We start from the raw sequence: 23,343 nt of genomic DNA, 5'->3' as shown, positions 1-23,343 counted from the left end.
CAACACACATGTTTGAAACACCACAAGCATAACAACCAGTTTATCCAATCAGACTCAGGAAATATGTAAATAAGCAAGCGCTAGGGAAATCTGTTTGTTTCATGTGTCTGAAAGGGGGGAAAAAAGCATTGGTGATATATCAGGATATCATATTTTTAAATCACCAAATATTGTTATCAGTGTTGGTCTTAAACGTCCAATATTTCTCTACGGTATATGCTGTTTGATACTGTATGGTTTCCCCTTTTTAGATTTGCATTTTGAACACATGTCAGGTCAAAATCTCAATTTGTACAATACCCTGCTTTAGAAGTAAAGCAAACATGCTTGCTGATGATAAACATCAAACCAGTATAACATCAGCATGTTGGCACTGTCACTATGTGAGTTTTGCTCAGTGCCGTAAGCCTGGCATCAGTACATTAGAGGGGAAAAAAGAGGAAACTGTGAAGGTAAAATAATAAATAAAAAGTCTGGAATTTTACAGTCGAGCACACAAGAGCCAGTAAAAATAGTACCAGGTACTAAACATTACTAGATGTGTGGAAAGTGATCAATTTGTAATGACTGGTGTTTAAGAGAAATAACAGTCACCTGTTAGAGTGAATGGCTTTTAATGTATTGTCTATGAGGACAGTCAATACAGCCAACTGCTCAAAGTTAAACTTTTAAAGTTCAGGTCTGTTCATTGCCTTTAAGATACCAATAAAGAAATACTTACTATGGGAATGAAAGTAGGTTGATAATAAAGCATCACCAAAACATTTTAAATGCGTTATTATTAATTTATTGAGGAGGAGCTTACAAAGGAGAAACAAAGGGAAACTCTATTAGCCTGAGACAAACGCCAATGATTTAGGAGCGCTTAGGTTAAGCTGAATTATTAATGTCAGTGCAGAGAGAGTGAGCTGTGAGGACAAAAGAAATGTCTGAAAATGAAAAGTCCAGCAAAATATTCACAGACAAAAAGGGAGAAAGGTGCCACTAATTCTGGAAACAGCAATATCTGCTTAGACACAAAATACAGGCAGCAAAAAAATAGAAGTCCAGAGACAAACATATGGCCAATCAGCACTGACACACATAACAACAAACACACACAGCACTCAGTGTTTACCTCCAGGATGTATTCCTGGTGGATAAGGCCGGCTGGAAGCTGGACGACTCTCTGCCTCTTCCCTTCCTTCTCCTGTGATGCCTATACCTCCTCCTCCCTTCATCCTTTCTGACAAACTTCCACTCTTCTCCATGTCCTGGTGAGCAAAGAGCAGCAGGAGACTCAGCAGAAGGAAAGGGATGCTTATAGTTGAGAAACTGGAGTTTAAGGGGCATGAAGTGGAAAAAGAAAAGGTGTCAGAAGCAGGGAAGGAGAGGGACTAAGACAACAAGCAAGAGGGAGTGAACTGGATTGGTTGATTTAGACCCTCTCTGAGCCAGAGCTGCAGGAACAGTATACGCTCCAGGAAGTACCGTACACGCAGGAGGAGAGGCTCCAGCATAAAGACACGCTAAATGCACTACAACAAAATTCACCACTACATAACAGACCTCATTCTCCTGAGCTGACTGAAATTCTCAGCTACTTTGTTTCCAGTGTCAGATGATTTTAAAGCCAAAACCGCTCAAGAAAATCTAAACGGGTCTATCAAGACTTCTGCCAAACACAGATATTATGTTTTTATTTTAACTATTGCCATTGATATATACCACTCAAAGCCCTAAAACATTCCTGATGCAACCTTTCCTGTGCAACCCGAGTGATGAGGACACTGAACTCGTTTTGTTTCCACTAATAAACAAAAGATGAAGCTATGAGCGGAATCTTTTCCCCACACGGTGACTCGTTTATGCTGACTGCTGCTGCGGTCATATACGGTAGGTCACTCGGTAACCTAATCAGCCGTCCTGTGTGCTCCATTCATACCCAAACACAAGCCGAGGATCACATGCTCAATTCCTCCATCAGCACTCTTCTGTTCACACTCAGATGACAGATCAATGACACAGAGCTACAACTATCCACCTGTATTATTACTTTTCTTTTAGGTTGGCAATTAACTGATTGGTCTTATAATATAATTAATATAACTGAACAAAGAAGTAATAAGCTTTGAGTTGCAGTGGCAGGAAAGCACTTGCAGCTCTACATAGACACATTTATAGTGAAAAGTCTTTGTCAAAATGAAAGCAGTGGTAATGCAGTAATGTGGTCATCTGTCGAGTATTTCACCTGGTAGATGACTTAAAAGATTATACCAAGCAATCATTTATTACTATTTTGCGTGTTAGTTTCATAGCACTACAGCAATTTTAAAAACGAAAAGGAAATAGTTGGTTGACATGTGTAGTTTATGAGAAATCAGGACGAGCACTCACCGTGCTGCTGTCCGACAGCACAGGGTCAAACAGGCTGTCCAGGTAGCGGTCCATCCCTCTCTGAGGCTGACCCTCGCTGAATGTTTCTGACTCTGAACACAGACAAACAGCAATAATGCTTTAAACATTGTATTTTGAGTGTTTTTAGTGCACAGAAACTGTCATGTTTTTGATTTAATTCAAATGCAAAAATCTTAAAGTCTGTTTGATATTTTTTTCTTTTAATCAAGCATGTTTTCAATCAAGCAAAGGTTGTTAGTCACTGATCAAAATGTCTTATTCTCAAAAATGTAACCTAAGTCAGTTCATTGTTTTTTCACGGTTTTGATTGTCACATTTGTTGCAGAAACCTTGATTAATTGATCCAGCTTTTTATCTATGTCTCTCTCTCTCTTCGGACAACACACAGGAAACTGTTTTAAGATCACAAGACTTTCAAACTTTCCCAACTCTTCCATTTTTGTTGCAAAGTGCAGCTCTGTGACAGGCAGGACATGGACCAACATCCAGGGCTCGTGCAACAGCATGTAAACTCAAACAGCAGCTGTAGTGCTGAATGCTTTCAAATAATACAAAGATACAAAACAAAAGCACAGCTGAAGCAAAGGGCCCAAAACTAGGAAACGTAGGGGAAACACTGAACAAAGGAACCACACAACCTGGATGATGCGACAAGGAACAGATGGAGACTCACACAATACAAACACACCAGATAATGTGGGAAACGAAGACAATAACCTAATGAAAACCCAAACACAAGACACAGAAAAACAAGTGCTTGCAAAATGAACCAGGAAGTAACTAATTAGAGTTAGAAACATACAACACAGTGGTGAGGATTATGGTGAGCATACATCATAACCAAAACTCTAATAAACAAAACTACTTAAATACAGAAACTTTTATTCAACTGAAACAATGTAAGAGACATTCCGGTCATGTGATTAAAATTATTCAAATTAAAGCTTTAATACAACTTAATAAGCTTAATGGCTGCACTAAGGATTAATCTTCTCCAAAAAAGGTTATCATCAACAAATACATTACTTTGTTGGGCACCTTTTAACTCTTAAAATCTACAATAAGACATTCCAGTAATTTCCTAATAAGAAGCCAAAAGCATCCAGCTCAGTTATGAATCCACTGCTTTCTTTAAGTCCCATCAAAGAACATCAGAGGGATTGGCTGTCATGATGGTCAAATAGGGCCTGCTTTTCCTACACCACACACGTAGCCCATCCAAAGGTCAATACAGGTCCACTGTAGTCTCATCAGTCCATAAACAGACTCACAGCACCCTGCAGGCCTATCCATGTATTTTCTTGCATATCTAAATGCAGTGGCAAATATGCAAGGATCAAGCTTGCTTCCTTAGTGTTCCTCTTATAGTCTGTGTACTCAGACTAGCACAAGTTTTAAATTTGCATATAATCCTGCTAACTGTATCTCTTGGAACCCAGAGTGAGTTGGAAACCTGAAACCTCTGATTTCACGACTCAAAAAAGCTATTTCCTAGTGCCATCCTTGGTACTCAGCTTTAAACATCTGGACAGGTGGGATTAATCTATAACACAGCTGAAGCATTTGTTAAACACAAAGAGCATAAAGGTTTTGGGTTCAGCAGTTTGGGAGTGATACACGCTAGTAAGTAGTTAAAAACAACAGCCAATGGGGGCTTCAATTCACAGAAAGATTAGTTTTTACATTTGATCAGATCATTTGAAAATCTTTAATTTGTAAGTGCTTAAAAATTCAGTTACAATACACAATACACAATATTTATATGTATTTATGTGTGTGTGTGTGTGTGTGCGTGTGTGTGTACCGTGGCTGTAGTAACCATCTGAATCAGGCAGGCTGTAGGCTGGTCTGCTGCTGCTGAGAGGAAGGGAGGAAGGAAGCTCCTCATCTGAGTCAAAGCCACTGCCAAACAAAGCACTGAGAGATGAGAGGAGAGAGGTGTAATGTGCCACGTGGTGTAGCTTTAGTCACGTGAGTAATGAACTGCATGTGTGCATCTTGCATACTGACAGGCTGGCATTAGCTCTGACTTTAGCTGGGTTGTCAGCGCTGATGATGAAGTAACTCTTCTGCTTTGGGAAGTCCATAGGAAGCTCCATATCTGCAATCAGGTCCATGACATAGTCATGACCAGCTAACTCCACCCACTGACCCTGCTCCTTCATCAGAATTGAACTCCCCCTCCACCAGTCAGACACTCCCCTGCAAGATGCATGATTCAGATGTTCAAAATATCTATACACACGTGTTAAAACTGCTCTCTAAACATTATCATGGCATGTTCAGATGTTTACATTAAACGTTATGGAGCTAAAAATACAAAACCAAACCTGTGACGCAGAATGTTTCCTGCTAAATCCTCTCCATTGGTCCAGGAATGGACAGGACACAGGAAGGACCCTCCTGCAGGGAGAGATAAATGAATAAACAAGCAACAAATAGTTCCTTTGCTGCTTTAAATTACACTCATTAACTAACAAACTGTGTTAATTGCGCAATACAAAGCACATGAGCCCCACAGTCACATCACCTGATCCTGAATAACAATGAATAATCAATGATCTGGGGATGTAATTGATCCTACACAATAAAAGCAATGCCAGGTCGTCCCTCTTTCTTTTCTCTGAGGTGTGTGCCAGTTTAGACCCCGGGTGTGAAAGACTTCCTAAATATTTGAACAGCTCTTGGTTTTTTTCTGTGCACCTCAAAAGAAAGATACTGATTTTAAAGGAAAATGTTGTGAATTTTTTATTTACTTTGCTTGAATCGTTTGGAGTTCTTGGAAAAGAGCAAAGAAGCAGACCGATGAAAAGTTGAACAATGCAACATTAAGCAGGTGAGATATTACCATCAAGACAGTGCACGTGCAGCACCATGTTAGCCTTCTTCCTATTGGCGGTCCACTCAAGCAGCGACAGCGGATACGTCCGCGCAGTCTCGGGGGCGGAGCCTGATCCCAGCTGCATCTTCTGATTCGCTTGGATGAGTCTGTGCTGCAGCAGCACCTGCCAGCCAGCAGGAGCGTGGTCCGACACGAACCTGGAGCAGAGGTGAAATGAGGTTCAAGAGTGGAGTAGAAGTCTCTTACTTACAGCATATAGCTTCTTAACATGTATTTTTTACCTCTCAAACTATTTGCTAAATAATTAGTTGTGAGGTCATTTTATGATTTCTCACTTGAGCAGATATTTGTCCATCTTGGCCGATGGGGCGAAGCAGCAGACACATGCCAGCAGCAGCAGCCAGCCTCTCTCTGCATTCTCAGAGTTTATGTTCCTCCACACCTGGTTGACAACCTGAGCCAGGATCTCATCTCGTAACCCTGGAGATGACAAGCCTCTCTGGACAATGTAATTCCCAAACATGTTTTCCTGCGCCCCATTCAGATGAGGGTCCCCCATAAACCGTAATACCTGAAGAAAACAGAATCCAGGTGAAAGCTGTAACAACTAACTCTGTCGGTTTTACAGATTTATGGCAGTCTGGTGACGTATTTGTGTGTTTTTGTAGGTTTGTCTTACGAACACGAGAAAATAGAAGAGACTTCTTTATTCTGCTGTTAAATCTTTTACAATGTAAAAAACATGTTCCAAATTTCTTATTTGCTTCCCAGTTAGTAGCAAAACCTCATAATTAGAGGATGGTTTGCTTCTGTGTAACAAGAGTAACATAATGACATGATGCAAGTGTGTCTCTGTGAAACTGTTATCATTTTAAATTACTGCAGTGCTCAAGAATATTCAGGGTAAATGGGCAACAAAAACTGACATTTTATGATGCTTTTATTACAACCTGTTAGTTGTGACATCATAGGGCGTTGCATTAAAAAAGTGTATGACACTTGATATGATTTATTGAAGTTTGTTTTCAAGGTTAAATTTGACCTTCGGCACTAACAATGAAGATTAAGGTCAAATACTTAGCTAACTTACATACTCATTTCCCCAAGACCTGCTATACTGTTGAGAGGTTTGAAGACGATCCATAAAAACTGGGTAATATGAAGGTTTTTACTGATTTTCACATTTGACCTTGAGGCAATTTCCACCCAACTGAAATCAGCTCGAGCTCTTTGATGTTTCAAAACTGTGCACGACGGACAGACAAACAACCAAAAAGAACAGTTTATATAGTCTCTCCCTTTTAAGGGGAGAACAAAGATCAGTCTACCATGTTGAAAAGCTCCAGAGCCTCCCCTCTCAGGTCGTCCTCCACACGGGTCAGAGGTGACTCCAGAGGAGCCATCAACATCCCAAACTTTGGCTCCTACAGCAACAAAAGATTTGCTGTGTTTAATAAACAGCTTTTCAAACAAATCTACCTAAAACCTTTCAAAATGCTTTTATAACCGATAAATCTAAACACAAACTTCAACAGCTGTCCTCAAATCTGAGTAACCACGCACATACACAGTATGTTACACACACATGCTGATGCACGCGGATCTCACCCTGAAGTAAATCTGAACATAGCGGAAGAAAGGGTAGTTGTTAATGTCCAGAGGCAACGTGAGTTCTGCATCATCCTGGATATGAGGAGCCTGAAGCAGAGCCAAGCAGTCTGAGTGCAACTCCCTCCGGACTGAAGAGAGTAACAGACAAGGTTAAACGAGGAGTCAGCCGGGAGTAATGCAAGAACCAAAAACTTACATGTATAAAATCCTAAAACTTTTTTACATTCCATGACAATTTTTCAGTGTCTGGTTTATTTATTAGGTGATGGGCCTCCTGCTCCACCCTGTCAGAACTGTTCATATCATTTCTTAATTTGATACTGTCAGTGCTGATGAGATAAGACACATTCATACAGCTGACTGGAGCACTCACACACACATGAATAATCTATGTGCATGTGATGCACACTGACGGGAAAGACGGACAGACGTCTACACACCTCCTGCTGTCTGCAGCAAAGCGCCCAGCTCTGCAGGGATCACCAAGTGGGTCACATTAACCACCTCCCTTTTGGTCAGCTCCTGAAAGAATCACCACTTTTAATCTATCTGCAAACTAACAATGAGGTTAGAAGAGATCTAACATAGGCTGCTGGTTTGAACTCATGCCAGTGTGCAAAAACAAAAACACAGATGCTTTTCTCATTGAAGTCTTGTCTTAGCTAGTCCTTCATCTTACCATCTCTCTCCTCCTCCTCTTCTCTTCTGCTTTCCTCCTGGCTTCAAACTTCATCTTCAATGAGATCCCAAAAACACACGGTCAGTGTTTTAATGTAAATCCAGAGCAGAAAGACTCAAAAGCACAAAGCAGGATTATGAGTGGGTCATATTTGAAATTATTTTCTTAGAAATGAAGAAAATATGAAGATGTTTGAAAGGACACTGCATCAAATACATGTGTTACTTAAAAAAATCACAGGCAGAAAGTATAAACATCAGTCCAACAAACCACAGTATCTCAGTGTACCTTAATGTACTGCTTCCGGTTGACATACATGTGGACCAGAGAGCGGAAACGGACCAGACTTTCCCTCATTTTCACATAGCGTTTCCTAGAAAATTAAGAGAATCTCAGTACAATGAATCCTAACGCACTGATTGTTGATCTCGTTTCCTAACATTTGCCACATTCACAGAGGTAAACTTCACAAGCATGCTACAAGCTCAAGCACAACAGTTCACTGAAAGCTTTATTTCTTAATTATAGTGATTTTAATGTAACGTTACCCTAAAGACACAATTTACATTTTCTTTACCTCACTGCCCTTTTAACCTTAACTATGTGGTTGAGCGCATACTGGAATTCAGAATCATTATATTGAAAGAATGCAGGACTCCAATCAGAATCTGAATTTGCATTTTTTTTTGTAATAAAATCTACTGAAAATGTAAGATCTCTGTGGGACACCTCACCTAACGAGGAAGCCTAGGCAGTGTGCCTGAAACCTGCTGATTTTGTTGCGGAATTCAACGTAGCGTTTCCTGACGAAGAACATGCGAGTGTAACGCTGCAGGGTGAGGGCGGCAAGATGACGAGAGCGCTCTCGCTTACACTCCAGCAGCTGGTAGATGTCCTCCTTTAGGAACAACTGCCATTCATGCACACACATATAAGTTTATTATTTATTATTATTCAGATACATGTGTGAGTTCATGCAAAAAAAAAAAAAAAGATATAACATTGATCCAACAAACCATAGTATCTCAAATTTCAAGCTGCAAAGCAGGAAAACAATCTCTACTCAGCCATTAGACCAGCAGTTGGTGCTGGGTCTGTCTTTAACTGTGAGACTTAATGTGAACAAGCTCACCTTTGTGACTCCAACATGGTAGGCTCCTGGTCGGAGAGGACACAGTTTACCGAGCAACAACACACAGTTCTCTCCATTTGCCACAGGAAGTGTCTGTATCCCCGCCAGGGACTTGTACCTGACAGAGACACACATTCAAATTAGGGGTGCTCAGTCGATAATAGTGGTTTTTAAAAAAGAAGTACTGATATAAATTGATACTGACTGTGTCGCAATTCAGACACGCAATATGGACAGAGGTATTGGGTCACAATCAACTGTTAAACTGTTGTTTAACAGTTGCATTGTTTAGGAGCCAAAGTAGCTCAGACCATGCAAAGTTATAGAGCAGGGTCGCCAGCTTACACCAAAGCTCTTGGAGTACTGGCAGCTTCACTTCATGGCTCTCCATAGCTGAAGGCCATGCTTTAAGCATTAGATCACCAGACACAATGCCAAGTGCTAGGCGGAGTAAATCATGCCACCACTGAACTCTGAAGCAGTGGAAACTTGTTCTGTGGCATAACAAATCGCATTCCTCTATCAGGCAGTCTGATGGATGAGTCTGGGTTTGAACACCAAACTGCATTGTGCCAACTGTAAAATTTGGTGGAGGAAGGAAAACGCATTATGGACGCATTAACAGACACATTATGAATGGCTGTGGATTTATAATGGGATGTAATAAAGGCTACTGTAGGTGTAATGTGTAGGTGTCCTTATAGTCAATGTAGTGTATATTGTGTGAAATGTGTAATTATTCTTTTTGTGTGCTTTTATACATATGGTTACAGAATCTTCCATAGTTCAGTTTTTTTTGCCAAAGACAACACCATAAACAAAGTTACACATGAATTAAAATTTTAAACTCCTATGGATGGACTTGTAGGTAAACAAACATAAATTAATGGGTTTCATATATATAAATGTACAGGTATAGAACTTTAGCCCAATATAGTCCTTATTTATTATTAATTTAATTCAGTTATTTGCATCTGCATTCATTTTTATTTGGTAGCATGGCTTTGTACTGGGAGGGCAGCAGCAAGACCCCACCAAAGAGCAGCGCATTGACAGCAGCTATGACACTGATTAAGTCAGACAAAGCATGAGAAGAAGAAAATTAGTTCAAGTTGGGTTGCAAAGTGACTTGCAGAGGCACGTGCAACTGTGGACCGGTTGAAGTAGCTTAAATAAGGCACGACATATGATATTTGCAAATCAGAAGAGCATCAGCTATGAGTTGCCACTTTGCGGTCTGCTCAGTTATTGCTGGGATTTCCTGTTATAGAAGGTTCTCCTCTGCCTCAGCTGTGAGATCAATTATCTTAATTTTTTTGGGAACACGAATTCCTGAACAGCTTCACAAACTCAACAAATACGGATCAGAGTTCATGTTACCTGAACAGGAAGACATAGAATGGCATTCTGATTGGATATCCCTCTTTGCGGATCCTAATGGTCTCCATGACACCAGAGTGCCGCAGCTGGCTGTTCACCAGCTCGTCCTCAAACACACCTGGTTGCTAAAGACAGGTGTCCAAAAGCTCAGAAACACTGATGTATGTGCAGGTAAATAACTTTAAATACATGACACTTCAAGATCTACCTTCATGTTATTTGGCTTAATGCAGCGAACGAAATAAGGATTGCACCTGTAAATGGAACAACAAAAACATGATAATTTTTTTCAATGAAAACAATAAAAAACATTTATGATCTGAGAGAGAACATGTGTACTTCACCTCTCCATCTTCTCCACCAGCTCCAGCAGGGACTGTTGAAACTTGCTGCTGACGGTGGGAGCTTGGTATTTTCTGGTGACTGTGCTGCTCTTCCTTATGTGACCTCTCTGCTGACCCGTGGCCTCTGCATGAACCAGGAAGAGGTTCGATACCATCTGGAAACACACAAATGCACAGATTAATACAGACTGTACAAAAACATTGCTTAGCGATTATGTCGATTAGATTGAGTTTTAAGACCAAGCCGACCTTGTTCTTGCTCTGAATGAACAGGTCCAGGACATCCTGACGCACCTGATCGTAGTTCTTATCCAGGAATTTGTAAACCTGCATCAGTGACAGATGATCACTCTGTTTCTCATTACAGTTCACCACATTTTCAATACTTCAATGAATTATAATACAATGGAACTAGCCAAGAGAATCTCAGTGAGGAGCTTAGTACCTGGTAAGTGACCCGCCCGGCAAAATGCTTAATTGTGAACTCTGGGACCGGCATCTTTGGCTTCATGTACAGTGGATTACTGCCATGGTGATAGTGACACTTTTGAAGAAAAGTGTTGTCTGTTGCCTGGCAACAAATTACCACACCAAAAGTCCCAGTTTTATAATCCATATAAGGAATCTGAAAGTCTGTCAGTACTTCCTCCTCATCCTCACCTGCGGGAAACCGCTCTGGTCATCCAGAATCCTCAGTATCCCATGAGGCTTAGCGGCAATGAGTTCGATGCAAGGCTGGTTGTCGTTGAATGTGATGTCCTGCCATGGGATCTGCTCCCTGCTGTACTCCTCCTGCAAGAGGATCACAGAAAAGATCATAAAATATTAGTTGCATTATTACCTAAGCCAGATGTTGGCAACCTGCAGCTCACGAGGTACAGGTTAGGGTTACCTAATAATACATATACTATATGCAATACATTCATTTATCCTCCCCCAGTTACATCTGTCATCCACCCGTCTATCCCTCATCCCCCAAGTGCTGCTCTTTTACTCCTGCTGTTTGGTAGAAGGAGGTAAAATGGCTGTTTTGATGTTGAAAGTTGCCAACGCCTGAAATAAGCAAAGGATTCACATGTTTATATGCCACTAATCTACACTTAATGAGATCCATTTGCGTGCATATGATGCCTCAAATATGTGCATTTTTTGTCCTCAATTGTTATAGGACAAGTGCGTGAGTGTGTGCTTTTTATCGGGAAGTGTGACGTGGACTCACCTGTTCCTCTCTGAATACGATCCTGTTAAAGAAGAATTGCAGGTACTCGTTTGCATAATTAATGCAAAGCTGCTCGAAGCTGTTGAGGACCAGATCCTGTTGTCCCACACACACACACACACACGCACACACACACACACATATACAGTAATTCTTATGGTAATTTTGTCTCATCATCATGCCTACAAAGTGATTATTTGGACGTCCCTCTGAGTATCTTTAACGTGCAACATTGTTAAGCCCTCCTTCCTTCCTTCCCTGCTGATAATAATCTGAATCTTTTCTCTTATAGTTATAAGTTATGTCAATAACTGCATTACTGGGAATGCAACGGATTATTTCAAATGCTTTAGCTCTAGCTGTCAGTCTTACATCTGACTTTAGAGTACTTCGGTATACAGAGGAGTTCATAGTCAGCATAGTAACTGCAAGGCGTCCAGCCCTGGAAAACAAGCCGAATCATCACCCCTGCACCACATGTTTAACAGCTGGTATCAGGTGTTTGTGTTGATAAGCTGCTTGTGCACCGCAAATCTGCACACCTAAAATGTGCTAAGAGAAGAGGCTTCCTTCTGTGAGCCTTTCCAAACATGCCACACTTGTTAAGTCTTTTTTCTAACTATATTGTCATGAACTTTAACATTCAACATCCTAACTGAGGCCTGTAGAGTTGAGATGGAGCACTTGGGTTTTTGCAGTTTTTCTGAATATTGCACGGTATGACCTCAGGGTGAATTTGCTGGGTCGTTCACTCCTATGTCGATTGGCAGCAGTTTTGAATACTTTCCACTTGTGACTAATCATTCTCATGATGTATTGTGAGTGAAAGGTTGCTGCTTCATTTCCAGCCAAAGCCACAAATCCCCTTTGGGGTGGTGTCATGAAGGGCATCTGGCGCAAAACTCTAATGAATCAAAGATGTAGAGCTGCCGGCTGCAACGACCCCATGTGGCAAAGGAGCAGCTGAAAGTAGCATTCCTATAATTCCTATAGAAGAAGTAAAGCTGCCTCTGCATTTTGGCTTAATAATTATTAAATAAATAAAGACAAGGTGCAATATATCATGCACTGTTATTCATCTGTGATTAAGTTTAAAATAATTTTAGAACCTACTAAGGATTCATTGCATTCTAGTTTTTTCTGAGGGGTTTAAGGTCAAACATACAACAAGGCTCCGTTACCTCAAATCCGTAAATGTCCAGGATGGAGATGGAGAGGGTGTGTTGGTGAGGGTACACCTGACCATTGATCCTTTCTGTTAACCAGCGGAAGAGCAGCGAATATAGGATCTTGGCAACAGCATCTCTAGATGTGTGTGAGTGGTGGGCAGCGAGTGACACAATGATATAAGAAATTAAAAAGGAGAAAGAAAACATATGCATTGTTATTAGAAAGAATTTTATTAGGTAAAACTTTAAGACTAAAGGGATTTTAAGATTGCATATGTGTTAGTAATTTAGTGCACATGTATTAGTGTGCATGCATACATAATGATAAAGATGCAAACATGTTATTTAAATAAATTAACGGTAATAAATGTAATGATTTTGTAACGGCATGTTCTGTGTGTAACTGTCTCTCACCTGGCATCAATAGCACTTTCTACACTCAGAGGGGTGTAGATCTTGTCCCTCATTGTTTCCTGTGAAAAAACATTAAGTCAGCACGTTTTACGCAGACGTCTACCTGATAATATAGAGTCTCAAACCTCCTTTCATCTTGGTTTGAAGTTGAAAGGCTTTAAGTTCAAATTAAAAATGGAATTGCACCCAAATTTCCTGCTAATGTGCCCCTCATTGGTGCCTGTTCAGTAACTGTGGTGAGGCTCTCATCTTGGGCTGACAGATCAGGTGGTCTTATCCTCCACCTGCTTCCTGCTCCTTCCAGTCTGTTTTTCCTTTTTTTTCCCCTGCACTGTAATATATATTTTGTAGAAGCAGAACTTTTTCTTCTGCAATTGAAGAATCACAACAGGACGCCATAAGTTCTGGGGTGAAGAGTTAGGCTATTCACCCTGTTTACTGAACTGCTTCCTATTTAACGTCTTTTCCTATATTTGTATCCACCCCTTTGCATCCTTTCAGCTCTTCCCTTCTTCCCTTTCTTCTACTCTCTTATTCATTGATTCGGGTGTCTTAAACTTGAGATCTGATCAGATAAAGAATGCTTTGAGACTTGAGACCCTCTCTTGCCTAAACACACTTAATTATCACACACACACACGTGTGCGCTCACACAAAGACACTAATGTGTACACATGATTCCTCCAGTGAGAGGAAATGAGTGGGTACGACTCACCCCTCTCCTGTTACTCAGGCGCCTTTGTAATTAGGAATTCAATTATACAAAAGGTCCTTGGTTAGTGTATAGGAGCATGTGTATGTGGAAGATATAAGGTGGGTGATAATTAGATGTTTCTTTCTTTTAATTCTCCCATCCCCCTCATTCCTCATCAGAGTCAGCACCAGAGGGGTCGGGATGAGTTGAATCAGCCCTTAAACCGGACAGAGAAACTACTGGACACTTATACATAAAAGAAAATGGATCCAAAAAAGGAATACTAAGAGGAGAAATACTTTGCTTAACAAAACAAATATGTTTTTTTTCTGCTTTGTTCATGGATATGATGGAAATTAAGCAAACAAGGAAATACACAAATAGGTGGATGACCAACTGGAACACTTGTATGGACAGTGGGATATTTTAATTGTTCCTTTCCTGGATTTGGTTTGGATTCACTTAATTCCTAGCTGGATGATAATGACCACATTAATAGCTCATGTACTGGTAATCAAGGATAACAGAACAGCAAATGCGATGGAGGATCCTCTCTTTTTTTGGTTATCGTAAGTCACGTGCAAGTCCTTTAACTGCGCTGTTAACACTGACAGTTCCTTCAAAAGCTCCATTAAACTTTCTGGAGCTGTGAAATCTCTTATGCTGCTTTAAAATAATAAAGGAGATAAGTTCAAGTAAAGCCAGGCATCTGCAAAGGTTTTTATGCTCTCTGGTTTTAATACTTACTGGCAATGTTCCCTCTAATTTTTCACGTGTCTGAGCGAACACACAAACTCCCTGAGCGATCCCTTGGACCACTGTGAGCAACAGTAGATGTGTGCACTGTGGTCACACCAGCATTGAATCCATCCAAGTTACATGGTTTATTAAAATAATCAAATTACAGCTTTTACATTTATGTTAGACTACTTTTAATTAACTGCTTTAGCCCACTTACAATGAAAATTTTAAAAAATCTTGTTGTTCATGACCTGTGTAGTATGTAAACACTATTGGGGAAAAAAAAAAAAAAAATATATATATATATATATATATATATATATATAGATAGATAGATAGATAGATAGATAGATATAGATATATATATAGTCCTGTAACTCTCTGTCTGCAAATTACAGTATATAATGACCAATGTTGGGCAATTACTTATATAGTTACTTCTTCAAAAAAAGTAACTGAGTTAAAACAAAGTTTTTTGCAGCTGTTTACCTAAAAATGCAGCCAAGGCGTTTTCTTAAATAGACATTTCAAACTATTTACAGAACAATCAGCTGTTCTGCATCAAATTTGATGCCACACAAATTATTTGTGCCACTCCAAAAAATAATTTCTCTCCACTATGAGATAAAGGAGAACAACAGCCTGAAACCTGCCTGACAACAGGAGATGTATCACTCCTGTAACACCTGTAACATTCAGCAGTCGCCTCATTGTTCTGACACACACAACAAAACTATTGACTACACTATAGTGTAGTCAATAGTTTTGTTGTGTGTGTTGACTGGGTTATGAACACTAAATCAGCTCCATAAATCTAATGAGACTTAACTCGTTCTTGTAGTGATCAATAAAAATGGCAGCTTTAAACAGACTAAAAGGCTTTAACTTGACTTACTTGGCTAAATGTGGGCAACAATAAGGAAAAATGGAACCAAATTTATTTATTCGTACTGCAAACAGTCTAGGTTTTAAAATTGTCACCACCTAACTGTTTACTGTTTTTAAAGAAGTTCCTTCAGAGCATAAAAAAATTACCAATTTACCATCCTCTCCCAGTTTGAATACAATGGACCTCAAGAAAGTTCACATGAAAACAAAACAGCATTTCTTCTTTATGCAGGAGAATGTGTAAGGTATAGAAATGAAGACACTAAGATGCAAACAGCAAAGCCTCGTGGAAATAAGTAACCGCGTTCTTTGGACAAAGAGGATTCCCAGCTGGTTAGATGCAAAAATCAGAAGCATAAAAAGCTGAAATCACAACAAAAGCATGACTGACAGATTCACGCCCTGAAGCTATAAGCTGAATGTGGCTGTTCATCTCTGCGGCACACTAAAAATAAAAGAAGTAAAAAGATGCTTTCCCTTTTAAAATAGCATAGCTCAGTCTAAATACTATATATGATTTTTTTCTGTGTCCTCTGATGTATCGAGGATGTGTGGATGTGTGCAGCCATTTACTTTCATGCTTTCCCCCTTGTATATTTCTGCGAGTCTCCAGAGCTGTGGGCTGCCTCCTGCTCAGAACATAGAAAGTATAAAATATGGACGCAGCTTCTGGGTTGGAAAAATTAAACCAGTGTGAAAGTGCCCTCAAATTGCATTCTAACTGCAGACCACCAGATGGCTGCAAAAAGACATTCAGACCTATAGAGGCCTATGAGAAAGAGGACTTTCTGACTTTACCACTCTATACAATTTCCTGCTGAGTTGATGATTTCAGTCAATCGTTTTAGGAGTCTCCATTTAATGATTAGTTATTAATAATCTCTGGCTCTCTTCCACAGTCTGTCTTTTGTCCTGTCTCCACCGCTCAGGCCCAAACGGTCACAGCAGATGGCTGCTCCTCCCTGAGGCTCTTTCTGCTGGAAGTTTCTTCCTGTAAAAAGGGAGTTTTCCCTTCCCACTGTTCCCAAGTGTTTGCTAACAGAGGGTTATTGTTGTTCTCTGTTTCCTCTGTATTATTGTAGGGTCTTTAGCTTACAATATAAAGTGTCTTGGGGAAACTGTATTGTCTGTGCATCATACTTTTTTGCCCCTTTTACCTTCACTGGCTGAGGCAGATGGCTGCCCTTCCTGATCTTGGTCCTGGTGAGAGACATTTCCTCCTCAATGATGTCAAGAGCTTAATCAAATGACACCATTGTGCTGTTTGTGTATAATGTTGCAAAGTCTTGTTTTCACCATGTGAAAGTGATACAGATAATTAAAAGTGACCTATCAAAGGCACATCTGCATTTATTTGAATACCACTAATACACCAACAAAGGTAAAAGCTAAACTTGCAAAACTCAGTTTTAGACTTTTTTTTCATGCTGTACATTCACTTGAGGATGTCTGTCATTTTGCTGGTATTTTATCAGCTGGGTCAAAAAAGTTACTGGGTTGAATGTTTGGCTCTTAATAAAGGAGAGGGAACAATTTTAATCAGACTGCTCCAATAAATCTTTGATAAACTGAGTCACTCGCCTGCACTACACAGAGCTATGAGCTGTCCTAGATTTAAACTAAATCAGCAGTGAAGTCTTTCGATAAATAATCATGCACCTCCTTCACAAATGCTCTCCTAGTTTACAGGCTGCTATATGCACATGTTTGATTTGTTTTTCAATTCTTTCACTTCTAAATGTATTGTTCTGTTTAAGGCCTTAAAACGCAAACATAAACAAAGTATCTTCCAATGTTTTGCACTCCAATATATTTAAATTCCCCTTGAAAAACATGACATGGTTCATTGGAATTGATAACCATATACTCCACAAAACCCCCTGCTTTATAGAAATAGTCAGCTTGGATAGAAACGATCCTAATAACCGACCAGAGGAGGTCAGGATGAGAAAACAACCATCCAAGCAGGTCGATGACAGCAGTTTGCCTCTTTCTTGTCTTTCATTCTTTCACTCTGTGTGTGGCATCGACACATGTGTCTCCTTTGTGTCTGCGTAAGTGACACTCTGGGCAACACAATGCCTTTAATGTAACCACAGCTGTGTAAGTAAGGCAGAAACGCTGGCATAGTGCCACATCACCTTCCTGTTGACAATGTAGAAAAATCACCTCCAGGTTCAGGAATGTCACAGACTGCAGTGCTATGCTTGTTGTTTTCAAGCACTGAACGAACAAAAGACAGAACATCGGTTTGATACTGACTGTGACTTTGTAGGTGACGGCTTTCTGTAGTCCTTCTGGTGAGATCTGCAGCAGCTCTGCGACTACTCTGATCTCCTGAGTGCTAACCACTGACGCCACCTCCTGGCCATCAGCCTGCAGTTCAGGAGGGAAATAGAAATGCAAAAAGAAAAGAAAAAAGAAAAGAAGAATTACCTGTGGGAAAATCTTTGCTGCTTATCTTACATAGTTTTTATTGTCCTGATAAAGTTTAGTTTATTTTAGAATTTAACTCATTAGTCTAGGTGACTGAACACTTTGCACCTTATTATTATATTAATCAAAATAAAAAAAGTGATGACATACGAGAAAAACCTGAGAAATAAAATAATTCACACCTCATGCCTCTGAAAGTAAACATTGCCCAGGTGCAGTATGGAAGACAGGACTCTAAAGATGGACGACTGGTCATCCGCAGTGAAGTGAAGGATTTCCATGGCAGAAAGCAGACGTAGGAAGTCCTCTGCATCGTTCTTCCCTTTTATCCCACAATCCTCTCCCTGTGTGCAGAACGAGAAGACCAGCAGTGCTAAACGTGACCCGAGAAGGGTTTTTGGAAGGGTCGTGACCCAAAATCACTGACAATGATGATGATCAAGCTATCTTCTACCTGGTTGAGGTAATAGTAGGTTTCAGCTTCTTGTAGATAGAAGGCCTGCTTCTGCTGCGAAGGAAGACCTGCCAGCATCTCGTAGAAGATGTGATAGTTCCTCTCATTTTTGGCCTGAAGCACACACGCCACATTTACCGCAACACTTCCATATACAGAAATAAACAAGCTATCGAGACCTTTGTGTCAGCTTGCCTCACCTGAAAGACGATGCGGGATTTTTCCAGCAGATACTGAGAGGTTATGGCACCACTGATTCTACCACTGGGAAAACAAGGAAATAGAAAACACACGTGAAAAAGAAGCAGCTTCAGAAGTAAAAGAAGCTGGAGTGAGATCAGAGCAGAGGTCAAAGTTTTGCTTGTTGCTTTTTTTAAAAAAAAACTCACTTCTCCATAAAGACCTCAATGTACTTCCCAAAGCGACTAGAATTATCGTTCCGCACGGTTTTGGCATTTCCAAAAGATTCCAGAAGAGGAGCTGCCTCAAGTATCTATCAGGGATGCCAAACACACAAACTATAAATAAACCTTTATCAGATCGCCTTATAAAGGGAGCGGTAACTGTAACTGTACAACATACAGGAAAGAAGCTGTTTCAGTGGGAATGTCTGGCCAAATGAATCATAGAAAAACACACCACGGCAAAACACAGTAACCTGATATTCTTATGGCCATTGATGAAAATTACTTGTAAAATATAAAACACGCAGCATGCAGAAAACCCCAACTACCTCAATCTGCACCCAAGGAAAGCCACCAGAGATACAGGAAAATAAAAAATATGCACAAGCACATTAGTCGTCATTACAAAAAGGAAAACTTTGAGTGTCTTAGTTTGCAAATACCCAACTCTGATGGCAGGTCTTTATTCATGTCAGGAAGTGTGTGTGCATACCTGTTGCGCAAGATTAGTTTTGTGAAGTACAGCTGCTAGGTAGCGAAGGATGAGTTTGGTGGACTCAGTTTTTCCAGACCCACTCTCCCCACTGAAACACAGTAACAGAGTCTCACTGGGAATACAGAAAACCCATCAACACGGCAATGAAAACAATAAAGAACTGCCCCAGTGCTCAGCTGAGCTGGAGACAACTTTTTCTCAGATAACCAGCACCTGGAAAGTTTGAATATTAGTGCATACAAACTGAGCTTATGAAACATTCAAATGCCCAGTTTTTAAGGTGCAGTCTTGAGGTGCAGTCTGGCAGCGTTGGATGGACTGAAACATAATGTCCCATAGGTGTTCTATTGGATTTAGGTCAGGCAAACGTGGGGGCCAGTGAATGGTATCAGATCCTTCATCCTCCAGGAACTGCCTACATACTCTTGGTACATGAGGCCGGCCATTGTTGAGCAGCAGGCGGAATCCAGTATCCACTGTCAGTGCCTAGCCTGTAGAGGTGTGTCCTCCATGGATTTGCCCCCCCAGGACCATCCCTGACCCACCACCAAACATCCCAGAAGTTTAACTAACTTGATGGTATACTCTGAATAAAAAGTGTTTTATTTTTGAGCAGTGTAAAAGATTATATTCTTTAATGGTAGGCAAAAATAACTCTGAACTATTTTGATCACCTGTATTCTACTAGTGGAAATACAAAAACAGGTTTGATGCAAGGAAAAACTCACCAAGTGTGAACATTACCCTGAATTAGAGCACAGTTTCTCAGGACTTCCAGAAATCATTTAGAGCGTCTATCATTTGATCCTTTTCACCTCTGTGGTGGTGCTTGCAGAGTGTTTGACTTAATTGACTAAGTGATGTGAGACAAGGCTAAACTTGCATTAGGCAAGGCTTCGGTTCCACTTTTGCATTAAACCACCTGAAAGAGTTTCACACACATGCACACTCAGGTCCATTGATCTACCACTGCCAAGCACTAAATACCACCATTATGTAAGCTTGGCCAAAGGGTGGGTGGGGGGGTGCATTTAGGGACGCTGGCACCTTCACCGCATTCCAGCATAGGGTTTCAGCTCAATGGCTGCTTAGCTAAAAACGGGACCATTATTGGTCACTGTACACCAGACCTCAGTTACCCCTTAACACATACTAACTGAAACACAAAGACACACTTGCAAGCACACAGCCCGCACAAATGTACTCACACACAAACACACACACACCTCTGAAACATAACCTGCTCCAACCCAGACCTGGCTGGGCTTTCCTTACAGGTGTCTCCTTCCGAATACGGCTAAAGTGTTCCAGGTTTGTGAGAGCGTGTGCATGTGTGAGTGTGTGTTTATGTGTATATTATGAGTGTCTTTTGTCATATCTAAAAGCATAGACCTATGTTTGTGCAAACCTCTGGATGTCGGTGTGTTTGTTTTCACAGATGAGCGCAGCCACTAAATGAAGTCACACTCAAGTGTTTAACTTCACTGGTTTATGTGCATGTGCATGTGCGTGTGTGTGTGTGTGTGTGTGTGTGTGTGATTGTATGTGTGTTTTCTCTTCCAAGAGATCAGTTCTGACATGGACCAAAACACTCCATCTTAAGTTTGCTGGCCAGTAAACCACAGACAGACACTCATGAATTTACAAACACTAATCCATCTGCAGATGGAAACCTTTAACCAAGAAGCTTCATGGACAACCTTGAAAGGTTACCAATGACATATCAAAGGATACAAAAGAAAAGCTTCACATTGCAAGACTCAGATGTTAAAAATACAATGCACCGTATAATTAACTGCATGCACGTCTCTGTTGTCTGATTTATATTTACAGAGAAAGTGACTGAAGAGAAAATGAGAGTCAGCCTCTTACCTGATTATTATGACCTGTTTTTTTTTGGCATCCATCATTTGGGAATGAGCAGCGTTTGCTATGGCAAACAAATGCCTGAAGGAGAAAGAGATACACAACAAGCCTTCAGACTCTTAAAGGAAGCGCAACAAAGTATTCTGCTTCCCTCTTTCTGCACTTTGATCCTCTGTTGCTGCAGCTGTCAGCATGGATGAAACATACTTAATAATTTGACATTTATTGTTTTGTTTTTTAAATATAAGGTTCACGGTTCAACAATTCTAGAGTGAAAATAACTTACGGAGGGTTTTCTCCCAAGGCACAGCCCTTGTACATGAGCACCATGTCTGTCCCATAGGTGTTTTGCATCTTATAGGGGTTCACAGAAACCAGAATGCTGCCTATGTATGTCTGGAAAAAAAAGAAAGAAGAGGTTCACAAAGAAAGTAATTTTACCATAATGATCGTAGTGTATGTGTGTAGGAACATGTGTCTGTGTGTACCCTATCTATCCCTTAACACGTGGACCAATCTGAACAAAAACTTTTCATGAACATTGTCACACATACCACAATTATTAATATATGTTTTAAAAACACTTATTATAAATCCCAATTCTTTTGATTTTCTGTGTTACTATATATGATTTTCACCATCCCCCTGCAGATGCAATCTTTCACTGTTTGTCACGTTCAACATACATCACCTGCGCAGAATTTAAAAGACATCAAAATTTGTATCTGTCGTATGGTGGCCCTGAGAGGCCAAACAGGCATCTCCGAAAACATTAGAGCAGCGGTCCCCAACCCCTGGGCCTCAGACCGGTCCGTGAGTTGTTTGGTACCGGGCCGCGAGAGTTGAGCCTCAGGTGAGAAATGTATGGTTTTCAGGGGTTTATCGGTTTTCAGTTGAGTGCGCACAGGCAGAAATGTTGAGAGCACGAGCAACACATTGCGAGCGAGCGCAAATGCAAAAACAGCGCGACAGGGGCTGCTATTGTGTGTGTGTATGGATAATAGCAAACACTGAAATACATTTTTTGCACGCAGCAATGAATTTTGTTCACTCAAATTTAGCTTTTCTTCACTCAAAATAAATTTCTCCTCAAAATGCAACACTTGCACCTGCAATTTTTTTTTACGTGCGCTCAGAATAGTGGCACAAAAATAACGCCATACACAGCAAGTACTGCTAAAGACAGCAGAATTAGGTTAAATGATCAGCCTGTGGGCCAATTTAGATGTACAGCCAAGATGTAAATCCATCAGGCTACAATGTGTACTAAAACTGGTATCTAAAATTATTGACCAAAGAAATAAATACACGCACTATGTCCCTTTTATAACTCTTAATTCCAGGTTAAAAATGTACGCTTTTTGGTGTAACCCAAGGTTTACAGGTCAGGTTTTGTTTGTCTTTCAAACTCAATGTAGTTTGTGAAGTAGCCATAGATGTTTATAGACAAAGTTTTTGTCATCCAACTAAATAAAAATTAAGGAAAATTTTAAGACAACAAAATAACTTGACCATACATGAGTGCGGCAAAAAAACAAACAAAAAAACATCCTTAGGGTTATTTTTGCAATGTGTGCATTGCTTAAATACTTTAAATACTTACATAAATAACCTCTCTCTCAAACCTTTTCCTTATGTTCAGCAGAACAGCCACTTCATGCATGTCACTAGGGGAAAGAAGAAATTAGAGTATTATTTATGGGGTTATGAACAAAAAAAGCAACCCAAAACCACACTATTTTTTCATGTTTGAGTTCAACTGAATTTAAATTGGGCTTTTTTTTCTTACAGCCAAATACTTTCTCCACCCTTTCATCATTCTTTAGTTATAGAGGTTTAAAATGTGTTGTGCAACACTGCCTGCTGAGCACAATGCATTGCCTCCATAATCTGATAACCAAAAATATGACTTAAATATATACAAATCCTGAACAGCCGGACAGTGTTCAAGGTCCCCACTGCAATTGTAAGTCTTTGTTCTAAGTGTAACTGTGGTGTACTGTGGCATTTTTGTTTTTAACTTACTCTAGCTGTGTCATATCTTCAACGCCATTTTCCTCTCTTTGCTCCCGCTGAACCATGGTGGGCAGGCTTCTGATTGCATACATCTAAAACAAGCACAGACATTCAGAAATGAAATGCAAGTACATATTACAAGAACACATTCACTCACAAGG

General features: G+C 40.2%; 1 protein-coding gene across 4 annotated transcripts in view; it reads right to left on the bottom strand.

Annotated features, from left to right (window-relative positions):
• The window catches only part of myo15aa (myosin XVAa), a 56,853-nt gene that overhangs the window by 14,360 nt on the left and 19,150 nt on the right, over positions 1 to 23,343 (bottom strand). For all 4 annotated transcript variants that reach the window (XM_085156260.1, XM_085156262.1, XM_085156259.1 and 1 more), the window contains exons 2-34: positions 23,192 to 23,274; positions 22,770 to 22,833; positions 21,453 to 21,562; positions 21,173 to 21,247; positions 19,298 to 19,388; positions 18,790 to 18,893; positions 18,601 to 18,664; positions 18,401 to 18,514; positions 18,129 to 18,290; positions 17,773 to 17,886; positions 13,188 to 13,246; positions 12,786 to 12,909; positions 11,605 to 11,700; positions 11,046 to 11,177; positions 10,831 to 10,956; positions 10,635 to 10,712; positions 10,386 to 10,540; positions 10,250 to 10,295; positions 10,042 to 10,166; positions 8,662 to 8,779; positions 8,264 to 8,439; positions 7,818 to 7,902; positions 7,530 to 7,583; positions 7,291 to 7,372; positions 6,848 to 6,978; positions 6,568 to 6,663; positions 5,575 to 5,810; positions 5,246 to 5,436; positions 4,728 to 4,800; positions 4,408 to 4,599; positions 4,202 to 4,314; positions 2,377 to 2,468; positions 1,118 to 1,253 (exon numbers count right to left, since the gene is read on the bottom strand). In XM_085156260.1, the coding sequence (XP_085012386.1) occupies positions 1,118 to 1,253; positions 2,377 to 2,468; positions 4,202 to 4,314; positions 4,408 to 4,599; positions 4,728 to 4,800; positions 5,246 to 5,436; positions 5,575 to 5,810; positions 6,568 to 6,663; positions 6,848 to 6,978; positions 7,291 to 7,372; positions 7,530 to 7,583; positions 7,818 to 7,902; positions 8,264 to 8,439; positions 8,662 to 8,779; positions 10,042 to 10,166; positions 10,250 to 10,295; positions 10,386 to 10,540; positions 10,635 to 10,712; positions 10,831 to 10,956; positions 11,046 to 11,177; positions 11,605 to 11,700; positions 12,786 to 12,909; positions 13,188 to 13,246; positions 17,773 to 17,886; positions 18,129 to 18,290; positions 18,401 to 18,514; positions 18,601 to 18,664; positions 18,790 to 18,893; positions 19,298 to 19,388; positions 21,173 to 21,247; positions 21,453 to 21,562; positions 22,770 to 22,833; positions 23,192 to 23,274 (3,697 nt within the window). The remainder of the gene's footprint in view (positions 1 to 1,117; positions 1,254 to 2,376; positions 2,469 to 4,201; positions 4,315 to 4,407; positions 4,600 to 4,727; positions 4,801 to 5,245; positions 5,437 to 5,574; positions 5,811 to 6,567; positions 6,664 to 6,847; positions 6,979 to 7,290; positions 7,373 to 7,529; positions 7,584 to 7,817; positions 7,903 to 8,263; positions 8,440 to 8,661; positions 8,780 to 10,041; positions 10,167 to 10,249; positions 10,296 to 10,385; positions 10,541 to 10,634; positions 10,713 to 10,830; positions 10,957 to 11,045; positions 11,178 to 11,604; positions 11,701 to 12,785; positions 12,910 to 13,187; positions 13,247 to 17,772; positions 17,887 to 18,128; positions 18,291 to 18,400; positions 18,515 to 18,600; positions 18,665 to 18,789; positions 18,894 to 19,297; positions 19,389 to 21,172; positions 21,248 to 21,452; positions 21,563 to 22,769; positions 22,834 to 23,191; positions 23,275 to 23,343) is intronic.

This window comes from Neolamprologus multifasciatus, chromosome 4, assembly GCF_963576455.1.
Source record: "Neolamprologus multifasciatus chromosome 4, fNeoMul1.2, whole genome shotgun sequence".
In the NCBI taxonomy this organism is placed as follows: domain Eukaryota; kingdom Metazoa; phylum Chordata; class Actinopteri; order Cichliformes; family Cichlidae; genus Neolamprologus; species Neolamprologus multifasciatus.
This window is presented reverse-complemented; position numbering and strand designations above follow the sequence as displayed.